The 24072-nt window shown below is 42.2% G+C and overlaps 1 protein-coding gene and 1 long non-coding RNA gene across 3 annotated transcripts in view; both read right to left on the bottom strand.

Annotated features, from left to right (window-relative positions):
- Nucleotides 1–2128, bottom strand: LOC140374158 (uncharacterized). Its single transcript, XR_011929074.1, has 2 exons — nucleotides 1997–2128; nucleotides 1–1932 (listed from the first exon to the last, which is right to left on the bottom strand). It is a non-coding gene; the product is annotated as an uncharacterized lncRNA (long non-coding RNA).
- Nucleotides 2129–2274: 146 nt separating this feature from the next.
- The window catches only part of iglon5 (IgLON family member 5), a 295698-nt gene continuing 273900 nt past the window's right edge, over nucleotides 2275–24072 (bottom strand). Inside the window, exons 8-9 of one of the 2 annotated variants that reach the window (XM_072461621.1) lie at nucleotides 13981–14132; nucleotides 2275–3258 (exon numbers count right to left, since the gene is read on the bottom strand). In XM_072461621.1, the coding sequence (XP_072317722.1) occupies nucleotides 3155–3258; nucleotides 13981–14132 (256 nt within the window). In that variant the 3' untranslated portion in view covers nucleotides 2275–3154. The remainder of the gene's footprint in view (nucleotides 3259–13980; nucleotides 14133–24072) is intronic. The other variant, XM_072461622.1, reaches the window with a different exon arrangement.

The raw sequence follows: 24072 nt of genomic DNA, 5'->3' as shown, positions 1-24072 counted from the left end.
TTTTTTTTACTAGATGTATTTATTTTTTTTGAAAATCCATCCATACGTGAACATTGACGTGCTTTTTTTCAAACTCACACAGAGAAACATGACAGCTTTTGTTTGCCTTTTTTGGATATTTTCTTATGTTTTTGTTCTTTTTTCATCATGGACATATACATGTGTTATATGTGTCTAAAAGCCCTAGTGCCTCTGACACAGAACAATGCACAAGGGAAAAGAAAAACAAAACAAATCATGACAGAGACAGTTAAAAGAAGCGCTGATCAAACCACCTGCTCTTGTGCTTGAAATGGAATTCAACAAGACGCATGCACAAACTGTTTGTTCTGTCACAACCCAAGTACATCTCAGAGGGCAAGACTTTTTGAATACCACATGTATTGTTTTCAGATTAAGGGCCATTTAAAACAGAGCTTCACAATCATTGCAGAGTACTGTACATAGTTAAAAGTACAACATTGATATATCTTGTTAATGGCATCACACCACAGCTTCCACCATATTGTCAACTCTTGCACAACAGGGGTTATTGCTGGTTTGAAAGAAAACAACAGACATTCAGACACTTGATTTGCAACTATCAAAAGTGGCAGCTTGGATCTTTCAGTGCAGGCATGTAATACATTTGCATATACTCCCCTGCGAATTAGACAAGGTACCACCTTGTTCCATTGAAGCTTCCGTTGCTTGTGCTGCGGAAATTGGGTTTCCGCAGCACAAGCAACAGTTGAAGATTTGTGCCATGGGAGGGTTCCTACAGGGAGTGTCCATACTGGCATGTTGCACGTAGATTGAAAAGCTTTGTCCTTGAAGTGATTTCCTGTCGGCGGCTGGATTGAGCTTGATTAATGGGGTCGTGGGCGGCTGGCAGGTGGGACCAGCGGAGCTGGAGCTCTGTCACTTACCCAGCCACAGGTAATGGCTAATCACATTTTTATCTCCCCAGGAAGCAAAGCCGTACGACATGCTTTTAAAATCATCTGTCTGCTGAGAACTAAAATCGACCAAAATGTGAGAAAAAACAAAAACTCCTTAAGTGAAGTGGTGAAAACGGATACTAAATTACATCATTCACTGCCTGCGTATGAACTTATCCATTGCACCATTTCAAATGTTTTAAAAAGCTTGTCATGGCAAAATAGCACATCACTTCAAAAACTTTACATCATTTAACTTTTTTCCCCCCGATGTCTCTGAGTATATGATTTAATGTTAAAAGTACAAAAATGATTCTCCCCCACGCACAACTTGTACCATCAGACCAATTTTTTTCATACATAGACTTTACTATCCATAGTAATTCAAATACGTATTAACATCATCATTATCATCACCTGTAGTATTTTCAACACCAAAAAAGTAAAAGCAGGTAACCTTGCAGAGTAAAACAGACACAGTGCAGGGGGTAAAGTGGGGAGGAAGGGGATCATGGAGTCACAACAGGAACATCTCTAACCGGTACATGCTATCAACAAGCGACGAAAGGGCGGTGGTGATGTTGGGGTTGGATAGATCTGCAACTTCCCAGTACACACGACATTGTAAGATAGCCTTTTGCTGTTTGTTTGGGAGGTTAAAGCAGTGAAGTCAAGGCAGATGAAGGGGTGTCATTCTGTTCCCGGGCCATGTGGGGGCGCCTGTACTGCATATATTTACACAAGGTTGAAAGATGAGAGACATTGAAGTTCTGTTTCCATCAAGCAGTAAAATGTCATTCAGTTTGGTGGTGATAATACATTTTTATCATATCGCCTTTGAAGATCAGAAACTAAGGATTAGGTCTCTAAAGAACAATCTCATGAACAACTTTAGACTATGTACACATTAACTTCCACTTTTCAACGTAAGGTTTGAAAACTGAGAAACAGCAAAGGAAACAGGTAATTGGGCAAGGAACTAGCTTTATGAAAACCCTACATTCGTTGTCAACTTGTCAGGGAAGCCAAACATTTGATAAATTCTAAACCTAGATAGAAACACTTTTTCTCCACACCTTCTGCATGAATTCAACAATTTAATACGTTCTAAACCCAGATAGAAACCTGCTCCGCATTGTTTGCATTGACCGGTCAAGTTGTTGGGGAGCTTGGCTGAAATGCTTGGCAGTAAGAGTCTTTTTCTGAAAATGTTGGGTTTAAAAACTGGATTACCCATTGACTGACTCTAAAACCAAACCTTAACTGAGAACCAGCCCTCTTGCAGCAACCCTGACATGGGTTAGAAGTTAGATAATTTGGTCTGGAGAACCTGACACTTCGTTTTAGCTTGATGAGGGAAGCCAGAGCGCCAAGACGACACCCATTCACACACTGAAAGAACATGCTAATTTCTCTCTTAAAGACCCTCTTCCTGTGCCAATCTACTTGTTGTATACAAATTAGACCATGCTGAACTGTTTGGTGGAAACAGAGCATTGTGAATACTGAATAGACAGCAACGGACAGATGTGGTGAAAGGTTTGGGTAGTGAGGAGTCCACATGCGTAAGTATTACCCCAATATTACAGCAGGGGGGATAGTTCGGACTGACGCCATCACCACCCATCCTTTTTGTAAGTACCATTTGACATCATTCATAGCAGAGTCACTGCTACACAGAGAAAAAGCCATACATGTTTGTCAATGCGCATGGGTGACACTTCACATGGTCACCTATTGGACCAAGGGCAATCGTGACCTTCAGTATCGCATACCATTCCCAATAAAATCCATCTTGGTGATATTCTGTAAGGCAAACATTGTAGGTCAGTCATTGTAGTCTATGTTTATTTTACATTTTTGATCGTCCAGGAGTTAGATTAGCTATTTTCTCATTGTGATCACTGATACAATAATCTTCAATATACACTCTTTACCAGCCTGGTGGTTATAATGGTAAGGTAACAAAAAAAAAGCGGGTACCAAGTCAGATATTGTGGGAAAAGGACAGAAAGAGATATGAAAAAAAGAGTTTCCGTTGTTGTGGCATTGGTCGTTTGTTTGATGTTTCGATGGCTCCTTGAACAATGCATAATTATTTCAGTTCACAGTGATGGGTTCGTAATTAAAGAATTTCATATCTGTCTTCTTTCTGTCAAAAAAGAGTAAAGGGGAGAGACCGGGAGAAGGACGAGGGCTCGGCGGAATCGTCAGCGGTGGTCCACGTGGAGCTTTTAGACCTTCAGCAGATGGACAGCCGAAAGAGAAACCAAGATGCTGACGCCGATGTTCAGGCTTGCTTGTAGACTGCTCCCTCGGCCATACACAGCCCCTGGTCCTGAACAAACCGACACAAAAATGTATTACATAGTGACAATCATAATCAAACTACGCAATAGAGTTCCCAAATTTGCATTTATGGATTATCTAATCTTTGACACTGGTAACGGAATCAAGAGTAAGTAGTACATTCACACTAATGTAATAGAATGGCAAAAAGTAAAAAGTACACAAAGCATTGGAACAGTAAGACATTTTAAGACCATTTAGAGAGACTTTATTTCATCACGAGACCAATACTTTTTAACACAACTAAGTTACACCACAGAGATTGAGTGGCTTTCCACTCACGCCTCTCAGCAAGAGGGTTGTGGGTTTGATTTCTGTGTGGAGTTTATCCTTTCGTCCGGGTGGATTTCCTTAGAGCATTCCAGTTTCAACCAACACAAAACATGCACAGCAGGTAAAATCCTACAGTCCTGACCAAGCTTAGCACAAGATCTGGAGCTGGGTCCTCTGAGGTTGTTCTGTGGTGCCCTATGCTCCTGTCAGGTTGCCCCAGCGGCATTGAAGAATGGGTAAAATGAAAAGGACACATTTCCCTATGGGGACAATTAAGTGAACCTTAACCGAGACATAAACTGTCAGAAGCAGTGGTGCAGCACAAGCAGACACATGAGTCAAGGTGAACTGAGATTTTGTGATTGTTGGTAGTTTTAGGAGGGTTATTGAAGCACTGAAAGCCACCCAGGCACAGGTAGAACATGCACACTATAAAATAAAATAACTTTCCTAATTTTCTCCATTTTGTCATGTAAGGCCAAATCAGACACTTAGAAAGTTTTGTGTTCCCTTTATTTGAGGATTATCTGTCTGATGATCCAGCAAACAAAATAAGCATTTGCTTGCAGGAATTCTTAAAAATATTCTGTGCCATTGAAAAAGCACACATTGTGCATGCATACCCAAATAAACGGCTTTACAAAGTATTTTGACAACTTATCCCCGCATTATTGACACATGAACATTGGAAGAAAAGCCTGGCAAACGTGTGCTATTCCATAACCACTTGACCACAGGGCAGCACACAAGTAAATATTTCTATAGACGGCAGTTGTAGCTGCCCACTGATCAAAAGGTTGAAGGTTTGATCCCATCTCCTACTAGAGCATATTTGTTGTGTTCTTGGGCAAGCCAATTATCCAGCAGTTCATGAACAAAATTGTATTTTCAATGGGAAAAGTATGACCAGTGATGCCAACTAAGAAAAATGACAAAGCAATTAGTCAGTTAGATAGTGAATTTGAAAATCTTTGTTGAGGTTATGGTCACTATTCCATGGAAACAGAATGCTAAAATTATACTTTAGAACCATCTCCGTGGAGTTAGATGAGTTTTATGCCACACTGTGGAATGTTAAAGCTAAAAGAACAACATTTTCATGGAAACAAGCAGAAGGAGGCACATCCAGCTATTCTGGGGAAGAATGTCTCAGACACTCGGACTATCAGCACAGGTGCTCCACAGGGCTGTGTACTTTCTCCCCTGCTCTTCTCCCTGTACACAAACTGCTGCATCTCCAGCCACGACTCTGTAAAACTGATCAAGTTTGCGGACGACACCACCCTCATCAGGCTCATCTCGGACGGGGATGAGTCTGTCTACAGGAGGGAGGTGGACCGACTGGTGTCCTGGTGCAGCGGTAACAACCTGGAGTTCAACGCCCAGGAGACAGTGGAGATGATCATAGACTTCAGGAAAGTCACAGCCCCCCAGCCCCCCTCACTATTCTCACTTTCTCAGCACCACCATTACCCAGGACCTCAAGTGGGGGCCCACCATTAGCTCCCTCATCAAGAAGACCCAGCAGAGGATGTACTTCCTGCCACAGCTGAGGAAAGCCAAGCTGCCAGTGCAGAGGATGGTGCAGTTCTACACGGCCATCATTGAGTCCATCCTCACCTCCTCCATCACCGTGTGGTACGCTGGAGCCACAGCCAGGGACAAACAGAGACTACAGCGCATTGTGAGCTCTGCTGAGAAGGTGATCGGCTGCAGACTTCCATCTCTGCAACTGTACGACTCAAGGGCTCTGGGACGTGCAGGTCGGATCACAGACCTTCTCACCCTGGACCTACGGACTATTTGAGCCACTCCCCTCAGGCAGGAGAGTACGGTCCATCCGAAAACGGAACCCGCCACAAGAACAGCTTCTTTCCCTTTGCTGTTGGACTCATAAACACTTCTTAAACACTGTCACTTTAACCATAATTTAATCACTCACTGCAGTGGTCACTGCACTGTGGTGCAGTGGGACTGTGAAGCAATTTGTTTGAAAGTCTATAGAGCAAAATATAACATTTAATGAGTTTGCAAATGTAAGTAATACATTTGGATGGTTTGCATGGTAGACATTTTTGTATATTTATGTTTATATTGATTTTACCTTCAAAGACCATTTGTTTCTTCTTTTTTTGTGCACAACAGTCTGAATTAAAAGCATTTATTTATATATTTTTTTCAGATTCCAGTCATTTAGTGGATAAAAGTACTGTGGCTCTTCAATTATAAAGATCTGTTATTCCACTTCTGCCTTTATTGCGTGACTGAGCCAATTCCTTTTCAGAGATCTACCTCCCAAGGTCTGCATCTTCTGAGTGTATTTTATAAAACGTTGTCACTAGTGACCAAAATTCTGCTTCTTCATTAACCCATTGAATCAGAATAACATTATTTTCTATTTAAAAAGATGAATAGTAAGTTCCCCTCCAATGTATATAATTTCCATGTATCTAATTTAGATAATGCTACTATTTAACTCATTAATATAACAGTCATGTACAGCTTGTTCCTGAAATTATCAGATTTTTTGATCCAAGAAAGACATTTTAAAAAGCAGCTATTTTGGGGAAGAATTACGCACATACATACAAAAAAATCCCATTAAGATTTCTTTTCATAGCACAATACTTTCATTTGCTTTCCCTGCCATTTCTCTCCAAGCTGGTGGTGAAATTATAGAGAGCTGTAAATGCCAAAGTGGGACTAAAAGGTGGAAAAGTCACTTAACACAGCGAACATGAGAAATAGTAGTAATCCTAACGGAAGCTAGATTTGATATATGTTAATAGACTGTATCAAAAGGGAACATGGCACACATTTATGGCCTCAAAGCATAACTTTAAGTGTTTTTTGGGAAAGTTTTTCTTTTCAAACACTGCTGCGCCTGTAGGTGTCATTGGTTCCGTTAAAAAGCGTAAAAGCCAAAAAAAATAGTTGTGAAAATTGTTCTGTGCCATTATATCTCAGTCTTTGGTCTTCAATTTTTCTGGTAAAGTTATTTTAGATTGCTTCAACCTTCTTTACATGTCGCTTAAATTGGTCTCATAGCACAGGTTTAGAATTCTATTGGACAGTTAGTAAAGGATATGACCAGATTACAAAAAAATAATGGTACAATCGAACTCACAGTCCAAAATCCACCCAATATTTATAAAGCGAGTGTCTACAGAGCCTGGAACTGCTGCGCTATTTGACCCCGCCGTTTTAGACCGCGCCGGTTTTAGGGTCAGGGTTAGGGTCAGGGTTAGGGTCAGGGTCAGGGTCAGGGTCAGGGTCAGGGTCAGGGTTAAGGTTAAGGTTAGGGTTAGGGTTAGCCATGAGGCTATATGGCAGTGCCGCGGTTCCTGAAACTGCTGGGCCTTTTGACCGCGCCATTTAACCCTAACCCCATTTATAAAACAGATTTTTTGGGGACATGACTGGTTCACACTCGCATTGTTTTATAAGGCGTGAAATGTATTACAACAGTCGACAACAGCTCTTCGCCAGTGAGACTAAACAATCTTAAAATTTATATTTTATATTTTGAAAAGTGAACCATATTTGTGAATATTAGTTAGTGAATATTTTTGTTTTGTTTTTTGTTTTTAAAGGTTTTTTAACTGTTTGAGCTGTACAGAAGTTTGGTCTCCAATGAGAAACCAGAATTCAAGTGTAAAAAGTCATTATTTTCAGTTGTACAATATGGCTGTAGGTTTTTAATTATACACTTGTTGGCAACACTAATAGAGTTCACTATGACAGACATGGGTGACAGTAGTATAATTAAAAAGTTCTAAAACATTACTTGGACAAGTACGCTATGAGGCCAATGAAATGTAAGTTTTTACATGATCCAGATGATGGCATATACAGTTCATTTTTAATGAATGTAAACATGTTTTCTTTCAAACTGCATGTGCCTGGGGAAATCAACACATTAACTATTTTTAAAGTTTCGGTTTGCCAAAATATCTCAGTTATCTATAATCTAATCTTATTCTATCTATAAATATGGAGCGCTTCGTCTAATTTCTCAGGCCTTTTTAAAGCTACATTTGTCTCTCAGACTGACTTGTTTACTGGTTTGACGCATGCCAAAAATACCCGATGACCTCACTGCGACTGGCAGCTAAACAGCACTCAGGGTTTAATAGTATCCAGTCATAGAAATAACTCTTCTTGTGTTATCCAGGGGTCAGTAACCTCCGTGTGGGAGGTTTGGAAATAGAAAACATGCATCACTGGATCATTAAATGGACGGGTGTAATCCTTCCCCTCAAGAATAAAAAAGTAGTAGCTGCTTTTTAAAATGTCTTAAATTGAAAAATGTTTTACAAAAAAGAAGCACAGAACCGGATGACTGCATCTTGATATTAGTTAAAGGACACATAATATGCATAATGGACTTTATGATCTTTTAACCATCTTTTAACAATGCTCCCAAATAAAAAAACATATCTGGAAATGTCTTTAGCTTCATTCCCGCTTCTTTCATTACTATTCCCTATATCTCCGAGCGTCACTAAAACAATATGTTTCAAATTTCCCAGATTCATGATCCAGAGGTCTCCTGTGCTGCTTTTAAGTCCATAAATCATTGCCAGATTCGTTCTGAACATTTTTGCCTGAAATCACAATCACAACAACTGCGTGCTGACAGTAGATGGAGTGCTAACACCAATCCTGATGATGGACCGCCTGACTGATCTAAAGTCATGTGTTGTTTTAATGTAAAAACAACACCACATAGACTTTCCTTGAATAAGTATTTCATATCTACGGCTTTTAAATGTCAGTTGAAAATCGCTGTGGAAAACCATTTGTGGAGTAAAAATGGAACTCCAACTCTAACTTTGCATCAAATTGAAGTACAATTTGTATGTTCCCAGTTTGGAATAGAAAGATGTATGTGATATGTGAAAGAAACTAGTCATGGTGTATTTGACTAAAGCTATTACAATCACTGTGGCAAAAAGTGCTCCTGAGGATTTCAAATAATGAAGAGGGAACTGTCTTTTTCTGGTAACTCAGCTTTCAGCTCGAAATATGGCTGTTCCCTGCCATCTGGAGAAGAGCTCAGTATAGCCATGTGTCTGTCAGCAGGCGGTGTATACCGCCCAATCCGCCCATACATTTAGCAGCAGAACTGCCAGGATTCAGCAATAGTTTAGTACCTCACCAGTTCTTTAGACTTTTCCTATATAAAAAGTGAAGGTGGAATACGTTTCACTTTAATTGTCTTTGTTGGACTAGATAGTAAGTCTGGTAAAATGGGGGTAAATAGTGGTGTGTGACAAAATTATTAGTGCCAGCAATGGATTGTGTAAATTGTTTTGGAAGTGGAAGTTGTAAAAAGGAACTATAAAATGTGCTATATTTTCGTCTAGCCCTTTTGGGGATCAAATCCATTATAGGACTCATATTATAAATCATTTGCATATGTTCTTGAGCATCTTTGCTTTGACATCTCATGGTGACGTAATCCTTATTAGTCAAGGAGTTGTCCATGGTAATAAAGCATTCAAACTAATGAGGGATTAAACCGACTTGTTTCTTGAGATGTTTTGACTTCCATCTGAAAGTCATTTTTTCATCTTAAATTCATTTTCAATTAAGACTAAAAAGACTTACAGATGGAAGTCAAAACAACTTGATTTGACAGTGTCTGAAACAAAACAAAAACTAGCTTTCCCTGGCATGAACATACAAGAATGCAGTTGTAATGAATGCAATTAGAAGAAAAGCTCAGATAGAGTCTTGAGACAACCAGATTTCAACCTAGTCCATTAAAACATAGCTATAAAGTGCTAACTACTCTGCCAGTCTGCACATCCTAAACAAAGAAGTTAGCAGATAGCTTTTCAGAGCTCAAAACTAACATGCGCTGTTACTTTGAACTTAAAACCATTTCAAGTTGACCAAATCAATTCATGCATGTGATTGCTAACTCATTTCAATGCTTCTTTATGACTTTCCTATGTCTGGTCTTGAACCTAAAGCCGTTTGTTGTGTTCTGATGCCATGAGTAGATTATGAAAGGAAAGAGGACGCCATTATATACCAATAGGCTGAAGGGAGCGACGGCAGCAGCTTCAAAAAAACTGAAAAATCGGAAAAACTGAAAAATCAAATCGCTCCGAGAAGACGTATGGGTCTGACGAGGGAGTAAGTCACTGAAGGAGAGAGAATGAGAAAGGAACGAGAGAAAGGAAGGGGAAAAGAGGAGGGATAGATGAAGGACTCACTTAAGACGGTAATGGCACTAAACGGGGGGATATGAAGGAGGGCTGGAGAGGCGGAACAGCCGAGGAAAATGGGAAACGCTCACAAATCGCTCACTGGGGAGGTTTAATGATAACCAGGTCGGGGGAAGAGGGATGGCAACTTGTGGAGAAGAGAGAGGGGAAGAAGTGGTGTTGGTAGTGATGGGGTGGTCAAAAATAGGCAATTCATCTGAAAAAGCTGTTACTGTTACTAATCTCATTTTGTGGGCATTAGGATATTACACAAAATCTGATAACGATTGCATGTTATATCGGAACACCCGCACGACACTACGGTGTTGCAACTGTGTGCAATTTACTATTTTCGTGAATCAGACTTTATTTTCAGATTGAAAAATGGCCAGTTTCTTTCATATAAGCGCGCTGTAGCAGAACTCTGAGGCTTTACCCAGTGCAATGATTCATATTGAGCGTTCCACAAACTTGACGATTCAAAAATATTGCCAGTTGGGTTTTACAAAGTCGACTCGGTGGATTTAAACTATACTTCTGTGGCCAACGACTGCACGTGTCGATCGGAAAGTGCTCTTGGGGTGGAAGTGCATTGGTGACGTGTGTCCTCCAGCTGAAACTATGAACAAAACCTGCTTTAGTCGGTTTAATCTTAAAGGAGAAACATTATCACGTGTTTTGGGACTGTCCTGCTGCAGCTGTGTATTTGGGCCTCAGAACTCCTGCCGTGGACAACAAGAATGGATATCTCTGGAAGATACTTTTGGCAGCTGGGAAAAAGGCCATCACAAAAAAATTATTGACTTATGGAAAAGGACACATTTGACATAAACTGGACTAAATGGGATTCAAATCTTGAACCTGGTGTGCTTTAACCTTGCTTTATATTTTTATCTGGATGCTCTATCAAGTAATATACGCTTTGTTTTTTCTCTGGTACCACTCTGTCTGTACCTTTGTTTTGTTGTTTTTTTAATATATATTTTTTATATCTTTAAATGAAAAAAAGACAAAAAAAACCTATGGAACATACATTGACCTGCAGTTTTTCTTATTTGTTTGAATTTGTAACACCCCCTGAGCCTAACACTAGAACTAGCTGCTGTTCGTCACCTAAATATATATATAATGCACAATAATTCACCTAAAAATGCATATACACACCCAAGCAGCTATATGTTTTTGTTTGTTTACCTGTACGTCACTGTTCCCAGATCTATGATTAATCAATAGCATTGGATGATTATACATTTCCACTGACTCCCTAGAAAATTACAAATATTTCATATCCTATTTTGGGTTGTTATTTTCTTTTATTTGGTCATGATTTTGATGAAAAGGAAATAACTTGTTTTCTTCCTTTTCTACGCTCGCTCTCTAGAACCCATCAAAAAACTGGCAGGCAGATCTTTAATGGGGCGGAGAGTATTGGAGAACAAGAGAATGGAGGGTTGTGGGAGATGGCCCGTGCCGCTGAGGGGGGGACGTGAGGTCTCTGCGGCGGCTGCCACACTGCATCTGCTCAGCCTCGTGCCGCCTCGATTTTTTATTTGGGATGGGGCAGCGGGGGGACAAGCAAATGTGTGGATTTAAGACGAGCCATGGGAAGCTTTGGCGTGGTTTATGAAGGATTACTTATGTGCAGAGTGGGTATTGTTATTTACTATTACCGTATAACATTCCACATTTGCGTAAAGACAATCCGAGACTATTCTGAATAAGTTTATTTGGATTGGGTGCTGCTGTAGTGTTTCGAATTGTTTTGTCATATTTAATCGTTTTCAGTTGAGCCAAATGTTAAACCAATGAAGATGCTAAAGATGCTGATACATGTATTTACCAGTAGTGACCCAGCAGCTTATGAACTTTATTATCCTTACTTATTATTACCAGAGGTGGGTAGTTTTACTTTCACTTTTAGTAATATTTCTATTGAAGTAAAAGTTAGTTCAGGAAATATTTTGGTTACTCTTCCCACTCTGAGTTAAGTCCACAAGAGATACAATCTTTATGTTTAGCATTTCTGTTTTTTGCACTGCTCCGTTTAATTTTTTCATATTTTTGTGTCTGTCTTTTGAAAATACCATATTTTGTGAAATATTTAAAGATTTATTCTTCCAATTAACTTCAAACAAGAAATCAGATTGAGACGGTTACACTTAGTTACATACTAAAGTAATTTCTTAGTACTTGGTAAAATTATTTTGGAGTAAGTATACTTGATTAAATATTTTGGCTACTCTACCCACTACAATCTCTGCATAGTCTGCTGTTTTTGCTATATCTATGGACGTGGTACACCATGTTAGTAACATTTTTGACATTCAATCTTCAGTCATCAAAGAAGCCATATTCTGCAATTTTCTTCTTTGGATATTTCGAAGAAGAAAAGTACAAAACATATCGATTATTATTTTACATTTTGTTCATTTCAATCAGCAATATTGATCTACAGTTGAAGTTCATCGACTTCCTGTTCCAACTGCTAAGCCCCGCCTCTTCATAGTGCCATTTAACTGTAGCAAGCAGCAGATGTATTAATTATTTCCCCCCCAACATAACTTGTATAACCTGGCGTTTGAATTATTTTTGACTAATCGCAAGTACAGAGCAGTGGGTGGGGATAGGGGGTAAGTGAAAACAAACATTTTCACTGCACTCAAGCCTCAAATGCAGCACAATATGGGAACAATCAATTAAAATAGAACTCTTAATGTTGAGGGCACATTGATTTTTCACAATATATCTCATTATTTGCGCCTTTTTTTGTAAATACTTCTACATATTATCAGTCGTCTTTCATTCTTCCCCCAAACTACAGTATACCTTACACTACACATACACTATAATATGACGGAATTTGTTATTTTTGATATCACAAATTCTTGATCAAGACGCAGAGGAGTATAAAGCAGTCATTTCCAAACGCGGACGCTGGAGGGCTGAGTCAATGGGCCTGTGTTGGTGCATTGCGAGCCGTGGTCACTGCTCATTTAGCACGCCTCTCTCCGTCCCCGCTCGAGTGGAACCGACGAGCCAACGAGTCGCCTGCACTTTCAAGACGACATACACCTTCATACAGATCTCCAACTGCATCCAAATATTTAAACAGATGAGTTGTTACTAATCTGGTTTTGTGGGCATCAGGATGTAACGCAAATCAGATTAGGTGTTGCAATTGTGTGAAATTAAGGTTCAAGATTCTGAATTTATTTGGGAGATTTCATTTGTTGAAGGATGTGACGATACAACACGTGAGTGAGAGAGAGCTCTGGGGCTTTTAATGGTGCAACTATTAATGCAAGGGTTACACCATATCTTACTTTTAGGCAAATAACTTTTTTTTTTCTTGATGATTGAATGATTAGCACAAAACAGAATTGTGAATTATTGGGATTGAAAGGCTTTGCAGTTCTTTTGTGGTAGCGATTAAAACTGGATTTCATAAGCTTGAGTCCCTGGGTGAACAATTTTGGAAATGTATCTAATGGCAAGTATTGCAATTTCAATAAGATTTGCAAAGGCAATCTCTTTCTTGAACTAGTTTAATCGTTTTCATCCAAGCAAAAACTGTACATCTAATTGTAATTTAAAGTATGAAAAAAATCACGTTCACAGTGGATTTTTTTGTGGCTGGACTCTTTGTGAAGCTGTGACTGTTGTTTTGGCCTCTGATGTTGTGGTAAATATACAGTAAAGAGGAGTGCAGATGGAGGATTAGACTGATAGACACTAGTGAGCATTTGTTGGGGCTTGACAATTCTCATTTCAACAAAGTTCAAAAGTCCAAGTGGAAACCATGGAGGAAAAAAACACCATAAATAAATAAATTAATGAAGTCCTAATAAAAAATTTGCTTTTTTTTTGTGGGTTTGAACAAACTGATTCTCAATGGATGATTTGACTGTATATAAGCACAAGGCGAGGAGCTGAACAGTTTTATCACCAAAGGGAATACATTAGTATGTTATGATTACTATACTACTTACTATAAACTTTTTACCACCCTGTCATTTCAATATAAGATTCACATTACCTGTATTTACAAGCATGAATGAACTTCATATATTCTGCACATTTGTTGGTCCCACTGCCTGTCATCACTGAGTGGCTAAAGCAGCTTCACACATTCGATGCCTCATGTGCAGATTTAACATTACAATAGCAAAACATTTATTGGCTTTTTAACTATGGTCTGAGATGGCATGAGGTTTACTTACGAAACAGGAGCATGCTGGCGTTGGAGGTTCCCAGGCGGTTGGAGGCAAAGCAGGTGTAGTTTCCAAAATGTTTCTCTGTTACATTGGAGAAGAGCAGCAGCGAGCGCGTCTTCTCGTGTTTCACCCGCAGATTGTTGTCACTCTCAACTGGCCTGTGGACACAAGACAGGAAGGTTGGTATATTTGTAGATTTATTGATATCTAAGCTTTTATTAGTAGACAATGGAAAATAGTAGTTAATATATGGGTCTGGTTTGGTGGCTGCCAGTCTGCACCAACCACGACCAATCATTAATTCACGCAGCAAAAGACACCACCATCCCAGATAGCAAAATTGTTGTTGCCCAGTTGAGGCCCACATCGTACACTATGATTTGGCCCACATACCGTATGGATGTACGGCACTAATGCGGTCCACATTCGTTTACCACAACTGGCCCACCTTTGGTACAAATGCGTTTTCACTATTGGCCCAGCTGTAGCATACTTTCATCGGGCCACATCTGGCCATGATCCAAGACTTTGATGCGGCTGACATACCGTTTGGATGTACGGCACTAATGCGGTCCGCATTCGGTTACCATATGAAGCCCACATGTGAACCAAACCAACGCCAACTGTTAACCAGAAGAAGCCCTGAACATCCGAATGTGTTCCAAAGCTGGCCCACCTATAGTATACATGTGGTCAGATCTGGCCCACTTATGGCACGGATGTGGCTTTCTGCTTGTCCTACATCTGGGCCACATGTGGTCCACTGAATTACAGTGCACTGACCCCATCTAGCCCAGGTTTGGACCATACAAAAAGCTTGTGGCCCACTTGTGGCTCTTTGCGTGGTATACATCTGGGCCAAATGTGGTCCACTGAATTACAGAACAATGACCCCATTTGGAATGTGGTAAAGGTAACTAGATATAACATCCATCCATTTTCTACCGCTTGTTCCCTTTCGGGGTCGCGGGTGACTGGAGCCTATCCCAGTGACTTCGGGCCTTAGGCGGGGTACATCCTGGACAGTGGCCAACTCGTCGCAGGGCCAACACAGAGACGTAGACATGACATAGACATAGACACTCTCACATTCATTCACTTGGGCCAATTTAGAGTCACCGATGTTTACCTAACACATGTATGTCTTTGGACGGTGGGAGGAAGCCAGAGAACCCGGAGAGAACCCACGGTAACACGGGGAGAACATGCAGACTCCACCCAGAGAGATCATGTGATTATGGTCTGGTCCGGGAATAGAACCCATGATCTCCTTCTTGGGAGGCAAGAGCGCTAACCGCCTTTGCCACCGCGCTCTTTCTGCACTGATGCACTACGTAGTGACGTAGTGACGAAGCTACATCCGCTGCCCGGGCTTTTTTATTTCTTTATTATTTCTTTTAAAGATCATTTTAATATTAAATTGCATAGTAGTTCAGAACCAACTATGGTAAATTGACCAAGATTATGAAGTTTTGTCCCAAGTTCCAACCAGGCTTGGCAAACTGTACAAACAACCAACCTAAATCTCTATATTTAAGGGATATACAAATGATGCCCTTATTTTGTAAGGGTGATAGTTAGTGGTACTGCAACTAAAACAGTGATGGGGAAAGTAAAGCTTTTTAAAATATATATAATAAAATTCACATTAAGTAGTGAATTATTATTTTATAGGGTGAAGTATAATGACCAATGGTTGTGTCCATGTGGTGCAAACCTAGTTTGAGTCTGCATAAAATATAGACCTAGCCGTATTATAAGTCAGAATTACTGACAGACGGATGGAAGTGCCACATCTTTGCCATATAGTGGCCCACATGCATTTTGCCAAATCTGGGCCATATTTAACAAAGTGCACGTGGACCACATTAGGCTGACCTCTGGTTTACCCAAAGAAACCAATGATGGAAGTGCCACATCTTTGCCAAATAGTGGCCCACATGCATTTTGCCAAATCTGGGCCTTATTTAACACAGTGCATGTGGACCACATTAGGCTTATGTCCGGTTTACCCATGATGGAAGTGCCACATCTTTGCCATATAGTGGCCCACATGCATTTTGCCAAATCTGGGCCATATTTAACACAGTGCACGTGGACTGCATTAGGCTGACATCTGGTTTACCCAAAGAAACCAATGATGGAAGTGCCACATCTTTGCCATATAGTGGCCCATATGTATTTTGCCAAATTTGGGCCAAATTTGGTTATGCTATATAAGGCCCACTTCTGGTTAACAATTGTTTCTTCCGGCCGGACTAATGCCACAAGTGCCATATCTTGGCCAGATATGGGCCACATTAGCTTGCTATCTGGGATGATTAGTCAGAGCAGGGATCAAACCTCCAATCTTTAGGTCGATGAGTGAAAACTATAGTCACTGTTTCACTTTTTCAAATATGCATTTCTGGCAACAAAGTGGATTCAAGTTGTCAAAGAGTGGGGGAGTCAACTTAAAGCTATACCGTAAATGTGATTAAATACAAAATGTAGTGGGTGTGGTGATGCGGTGGAAGAAAGAGGGGAGGCTGAGGAGGCAGAGGAGGCTGAGGAGGCAGAGGAGGCAGAGGAGGCTGAGGAGGCTAAGGAGGCAGAGGAGGCTAAGGAGGCTGAGGAAGCTAAGGAGGCAGAGGAGGCTAAGGAGGCTGAGGAAGCTAAGGAGGCAGAGGAGGCTAAGGAGGCTGAGGAGGCTAAGGAGGCAGAGGAGGCAGAGGAGGCTGAGGAGGCAGAAGAGGCAGAAGAGGCAGAGGAGGCTGAGGAGGCTGAGGAGGCAGAGGAGGCTGAGGAGGCTGAGGAGGCTAAGGAGGCAGAGGAGGCAGAGGAGGCTGAGGAGGCAGAAGAGGCAGAAGAGGCAGAGGAGGCTGAGGAGGCTGAGGAGGCAGAAGAGGCAGAAGAGGCAGAGGAGGCTGAGGAGGCAGAAGAGGCAGAGGAGGCTGAGGAGGCTGAGGAGGCAGAGGAGGCTGAGGAGGCTGAGGAGGCTAAGGAGGCAGAGGAGGCAGAGGAGGCTGAGGAGGCAGAAGAGGCAGAAGAGGCAGAGGAGGCTGAGGAGGCTGAGGAGGCAGAGGAGGCTGAGGAGGCTGAGGAAGCTGATGCTTCTGCTGCTGCAATGCTTTGGGCAAAGAGGATTGTGTCACATAAAAGAAGAGACAAATTAGTTTCACAATGGACACACATGGAAGTGTCTTAGCAAAAGATTTAAGAGCGTAAGGCCTTGTACCAGAGCTCATGCTTGCACACTTCACGATGAGTATATTCCCCACAATGCAGTTCATTGATTGTTTTCAAACTTTGCTGCCTTCGCACCTTAGCAACTTAGCAACGAGCGCTAACTGGACACAATATCAAGGAATGTTACTATAGCCAAACGGATATACTTTAAGTAAACAACATTGTAAAAAAGTTACAGTTCCTCCAGCAAATTATCTAAACAGAGGCGTTAACTGCAGTTAAATTCGTCAGAAAATGACAGCTCTGACAGTTTTACACTGCTGGATTTGACCTTATCACTTTCACAGCGCGGACTTTACTAATTCTCATGTTTACCTCCCGGTGCCCTTGTTCACACACGTCACGCATTTTCAGAAAATACACACTTCATTGGAGAGTGTAGTGTGGATTTTGGAAGACAAATAACTTAAATCAGTGCTTTCAGAAGTGATATCCTTAGGGCCAAAGAAAGACTGTGAAAGAAGAAGTGGTGGAAAGGTAGGGTAGAAAATACTGTTTTCCTTGTTGAATATTTGATTAGGCTTCATGTAACTAACATAAGTCAAACATTACCTTAACCAAATTATGCACCAATCTGGCTTATCCAATCCAGTGTTGGCCTAAGAAACTCCACTTATTTTACAGTTACTTCATTTATATTTGTCCCAACACAATTTGCATCCCTCAACTCGCAACTCATTAAACTTAACAGAAAGAGTGTGATATCACAAAGCATCACACCTTCGACTATCTTTTTATGTCTCTTGGGGGCCTTGCACAAATAATCCAAGACCATAATAACAATGCCCTCCTGATGGGACCCATTATAATCGACTAACACCTCCCCTGGCTGACAAAAGCATCACACACTACTTTTTCTCGACGCCAAATATCTTCATGCACTTGGGGACCTCTTACAAACTTGGAAGGACAATTTATGTGAAGCTAATAGAGAGCAAATAGGTCTTTGATGCCAGATAATACTCCCCCAGAGATTGTAAAAACATATATGATTGTTATCGGAGATGTAATAATGTCAGGGCTAATGGGTGTGAGCCAAGATTGCGTCCGTGGCTTGCAGGCAGTTTCCTCGGTCAAACATGAGGTGCTTAATGGTTAGTGCGTGTGGATTTATGTGATGTGGCTTTTAAGGTAACAAGAGTGTCAGGAAAACACAGCACCTACGAGGAATGAAGGACGACTGTGGATAAAAGTGTGACAGTTGTATGTTTAATGCAGCTTACATGTGTTGTACAGTATATGCATAGACTTTAGATCAGGGGTGTCAAACATGCGGCCTGTGGGCCACATCCGGCCCCCCAGAAGTTTTAATCTGGCCTTTTTGATAGATATATAGCGTCCCAGAATCCTTTGCAGCCACGGCCCCTCCCCTCCCCTGCGCTGCTCTGCGCTGCTGTGTGTGCTGCCAGCGCAAATGCCGAGGGCTGAGAAGTGCCCACGTGCGTCGCACACTTTACAGACTTGAGCAGAAGTCTGAGCCAGGAAAGAGACGTGAGTTTTGGGAAACACGTGGAAGAAAGAAAAGAGACGGTTTTGTGGACAATAGAGCTGCGCTAAAAGCAGCGCTAATGTGGAGCTGACAACAAGAAAACAAACTTCTATGATGAGAGTTCAGTGAGGAACTCTCATCATAGAAGAGATGTTTAATCCAAACCAGTGCAAAACCTGGACAGATCAGGAGCCACGGGTAAAAAACACAGTTCAGAGAGTAATAAAGTAAACATGATAGAGTGATGCTGCTGTGAGCACTCATTTGATTCACTACATGAATAATTTGTCACTAAAATCAGCTTAAACTATAACAAAAAGTGAGCTCATATTGAGTTTGTGCAGCAATATCAACATGTCTTTGATAGTGATTTGTTATATTTGTTATTGTTTTATTTTTTACGTTATGTGGAAATTTGGCCCGCGGCCCAAAATGAGTTTGATACCTCTGTTTTAGACTTATGACTAATACTTACTAATAAGTAAGTAATGCATTTAGGTATTTAGGATAACTGAACCGAGTATTATTGGTCTTAAGGTTGGTAGAATAGAGTTGTCAGTGTCAGTGAAGTTCTCATAAATCTGTGATAAATTTACCACTGGGTGTGTTACATACATGCACACCGGAAATCAGATTCATGGTGTTATCAGATCATTGAAATGTAAAAAAAAGACAAAAAATGAAAGAGAATATACAAACGATTGAAAGAGTTTAAAATGTTTTCAACAGTTACTTTTAAAAACACTCAACAAAAATCAGATCTTATATTTGAGTTATCTGATTATCATGGTTATCTGATTTGGCAAGATAAATATGCCCATTATTGAAACCAAAATTCCACCAACAGCTGGATAAACCCACTAAAGTGATGGGGAAGTCAATACAAAAATATCCATATTTGGATACTGATAAAATAGGAAAGTATTTATTCTCAAAATTTTATATTTAATTGTTAAATCAGTTCACTCAGGGATGAGAAAATTAAGCCTTTCTACTCTATGGTAAAATTCTTCAAAAATCATTACAGGTAGTATCAGTATTGGATCAGTATCGTGACACTTGTCCTGGTATTACTTGGAATCAGATTTAGAGTCTTAAAGGTCCCATAACATGCAAAATCGACTTTTCAGAGCTTTTAACCTTCTTACATTGCTATTTGTGCTTCATATATGTACCCAGAGTGTTTTTTTGATTGATTCCCGCAGTGTTTAGCTATATTACAGACTATCTCCTTTCCTCGAATCTCCAAACTGACGGGCGGTGTTCACAGGACCGCGTCATAATCACAGGCACGCGTCATCATCCCCCCCCCCCCCCCCCCCCCCCCCCCCTTCCCCCCTCCACCTGCCTCCCGCCTGCCGCCTCCCGCCCCCTTCCCCCTGGCTCCGCGCTGCTCGTGTCTCCCTACAAGCCCGGAGTTTTTCTGCTTCGATTTACGACGAAACACGACTCAAAGGGGCCCAAAACTTCATTAATGATATCGCACTCTTTACTATCACAATGGTGAAGGTTTATGTGGCACTTGATGCAGCAACCGGGAAAATAAACGGAGAGAAGTTCATCCGATACCGAAAAACCAGGAAATAAGAGTGAGCTGGACATAAGACTTTTATATATAGATCTATAGATCTATAGATATATCTGTTCTGCGCACGCTGTAGAATAAACACCAGATTTATTTAGGCTCAAAGTAGTGTTGATCTGAAGTTCTATCGTTTGTCACTCACTCGCGCGGCAGGAGCGGCGCAGCGCGGAGCAGACAGCTGTGAGGCTACGTCACGTGTGGGCGGGGCACACACGCGCTCTGAGACTACGTCACGGGTTGAGCGGGGGAGCCAGATCGCTCTTCGCAAGGGTGGGGGCGAATATCAAACCAAGCCGCTTGCATTTCCGGGTTGGTGAGGGGGTCCAAGGTCTGGGTGATATTTCTTAACTATTATGTTAAGGGTGTTGCACAACACTTATTATTATCTATAAAAAGCATGTTATGGCACCTTTAATGGAGGTTGTTGACCTGGATATACTCTCAAAAAACAATTAAAGCTCATGTTGGTAGAGTGATCAAAAGGTTGGCGGTTCGAATCCCGCTCTCAACAAACACATCCTTGGTAGAGCGGTCAGATCCAGTGACCCACTGGCTGGTGCTGTGGTCCCAGCGCCCACAGGTGAATATTGTTGTTGTGTCCTTAGGCAAGACACTTAACCTGCCTCCTTCCCTGTGTCTGTGTACACTGGTGTGTGAATAGGTGAGTGGTTCCTTGATGTAGCGCATCTTGGGGTCGTCACAGCAGTGATAGCATTTTATATTCATACACATTTGGGCCATTGGACCACTTTATTCTGCTTCATATCTTTGTGTCTGCATTTAGCACAATAGTACAACACCTTTTTTGTCTTTTTCCTTTATGTTTTTTTAATACAGACATTAAATATATACATTTTGTCCATAGATACATATAAAAACGGTATGTTTTTGTCTTCTTTGCAGCTGCATGGATGGACGGCTGCAGGTCACGGCGCCGTAACCGATCAAATGATAGACGACTAATTGCGGCGGACCATTAGGGGATTTGATAAAGCAAATACTTGTATTGTGTTTAGAAACTAGCAGCTATAGGTGGAGACACCATCACTGATTTAGACCCTTTAAAAGTTTGCAAATAAATACCTTCTATATTTTGAAGAGGAGACAAAAGTTAAGTGGAAAATAATGTGATTACCCCCTTAGAAACTGGGATAACGGATTATCTTATCTTATCTTAACTTCAGAATATGAAAATATGAAAAAGGAAGATGTTTTGAAAGAAAAAAAAAAAAACACACATACTCTTTTATTTTGTCATTTAAAAAGGAGATTATGAAAGAAAGACGTCCCATGACCTCATGGGCTTTGTACTTCCAAAGCAATGGAATAAGAATTTAGTCTGGCGGTAATGCAACACATAACGAGGTTAAAGTAGGAAAGTCTGGCGGTAATGCAACACTTGGATGCCATAAAAAACAACAACGACAACAGTTTGGATATTACGGCAACATAGAGGAACGCCTCGGTCCGTATGACGGGGAAGAAGAAGAGGAAGCGTGACCTGGTCGGTGACGATATGAACAGCGGGGAGGACTCCCCTGGAGCCACTGATCCTGTGCAGCGTAGGGCGTCTTCTTGCTCGTCTATGGAGGGCTCTCTCAGTGAGGAGCAGGGCGGGGGGGTTGCAGATGTCGGGGATGTGAGTTCAGAGTGTAAGGTGTTCATAAAGCTCGCGCAGGATAATGCGTCCTTTAAGGGGTGGGATCCGATGGCGTTGACAAGGAGCCTGACTGTAGCTGTGGGAGTGGTCAAGCATGCGAGTGTCCTTAGGGATGGCTCGCTGCTGGTCGTGTGCAAGGACGTGGCTCAGCAAAGGAAGGCGATTGAAGCTAAGTGTCTGGGGGGGAAGGACATTCTTGTGTCTGATGCTGTAAGAGGCACGGTCAGGGGAGTTATAGTAGGCGTCCCTATGACGACATCTGTGGATGACATAAAGGAGAATTTGACTGGAGCTAAGGTGGTGGATGCTAGGCGGTTGAAGATGACCCGGGATGGGGTAAGGTGTGACAGCCTGTCGATAATGATTAGATTTGAAGGTGGGATCCTGCCTCGTGTGGTGTGCGTTGGGTACATGCGCTATGGCGTACGCCCATATGTTCTGCCGCCCCTGCGTTGCTTCAAGTGCCAGCGCTTTGGGCATATTGCAGCGGTCTGTAGAGGGAAGCAGAAGTGTGGTAAATGTGCAGGAGACCACGAGTATGGGAAGTGTGACGACGGAGCAAAACTCAAGTGCTGTAACTGTGGGGGAGAGCATAGCTCTGCCTACGGGGGATGCGTGTTCAGCAAGAGGGCTGCTGAGGTGCAAAAAGTTAGAGCCTCTCAAGGCCTATCCTACGCGGATGCGGTCAAGAAGGTGTCTGGTAGTCAGGTGACGGTGGATGCAGTGGGGGCTGCCAGTGCTGCTGGTGTCCTAGGCGACAGGGGAGGGGGCAGCGTTGCCCGCGGCCAGGGGGAGGTCCCCACTGGGATGCCTGTGAGTGTGGCTTCCACGGGCAGAGGCCCTGTGGGTGCGGAGGATGTACTGGTTGTGAAGAGGAAAGATTTCTTCCTCTTTATAGTGGAAGTGATTAACTGTACTGGGCAAACCAAGAAGAGATCCGAAAAGACTAAGATCATCGCTAAGGCTGCAGGGAAGTACTTTGGAGCTGGGGGCCCCGAGTGGACGGAGATAGAGGATGCGCTGCGGGAGGGCGCCCTGCCCCATTCTGGCAGTGGGAGTGGGGGGGCTCCCGATGCGCCGTCAGGTTCCGGGGGCTCATAATGGCGGTGGTTGTCTTGCAATGGAATGCGCGTAGTCTTCGTGCTAATGGCCAGGAATTTAAGCATTTTGTCTCTACCTTGTTGAACAAGCCTCACGTTATGTGCGTGCAGGAGACTTGGTTACGACCTAGGTGGGGTTTTGGGATACAAGGGTATGTGTGTGTTAGGAATGATAGGGAGCAGGGTAGAGGCGGAGGTGTGGCTGTGTTTGTCCGAGATGACCTAAATTACGTTGTTGTCAGTGTGTGTAAAGCGCCGGAGGCCCTGGCGGTGAGGGTCTGGCTGGGTGGTGAGGCTGTTACTGTGGTTAACCTTTATAATCCGTGTGGTGAGTTAACGTTAGAGTCCTTACATAGTATCGGTAAGGATGTTCGGGGAAAGGCCGTGTGGTGTGGGGATTTTAATGCGCATAGCGCTTTGTGGGGCGGTAGTGGTACCGATAGGTATGGGCAGGTGGTAGAGGGTTTTATCAATCAAAGGGAGTTGGTTTGTCTGAATGATGGGGGTGGGACCCGCTATGATATGGGGACCGGTGCGGAAAGTGCAATAGAGGTGGGGGGTGTTGGAGACTGAGCCGAGGATGAGGAGCAAGAGGATGTTCTAACGCGCTTGGACTTCATGGGCCTAGAAACGCCAAAGTGATGGAAGAAGGACTTCTAAAGGATAAAACGACAAAGACGTCCCATGACCTCATGGGCTTTGTAAAACAACAAAGACGTCCCATGATCTCATGGGCTTTGTACTTCCAAAGCACCGAACGTCAAAGAGGGCGAGGAAGGTGAAGAAGAGTCTCCCTGGAATAAAGCCGGTTGGTCTCTGACACAACAACTATTCTAGTCACAAAAACACATCATGACCTCATGGGCTTTGTAACGCCAAAGCAATGGGAGGAGTACTTTTACGGACTACGACAGAGTCTGAGGACTACGAAACGTCTGAGGAATAAAGTCTGGCGGTAATGCAACACTCGGATGCCAACCGCCATAAAACAACAACAACAACAACAACAACAACAAGAAGAAGGAGAAGAAGAAGA

The sequence above is a fragment of the Eucyclogobius newberryi genome, unplaced genomic scaffold (genome assembly GCF_026437365.1).
Source record: "Eucyclogobius newberryi isolate DKJ021-1_F unplaced genomic scaffold, fEucNew1.0.hap1 SCAF_3, whole genome shotgun sequence".
Classification (NCBI taxonomy): domain Eukaryota; kingdom Metazoa; phylum Chordata; class Actinopteri; order Gobiiformes; family Gobiidae; genus Eucyclogobius; species Eucyclogobius newberryi.
This window is presented reverse-complemented; position numbering and strand designations above follow the sequence as displayed.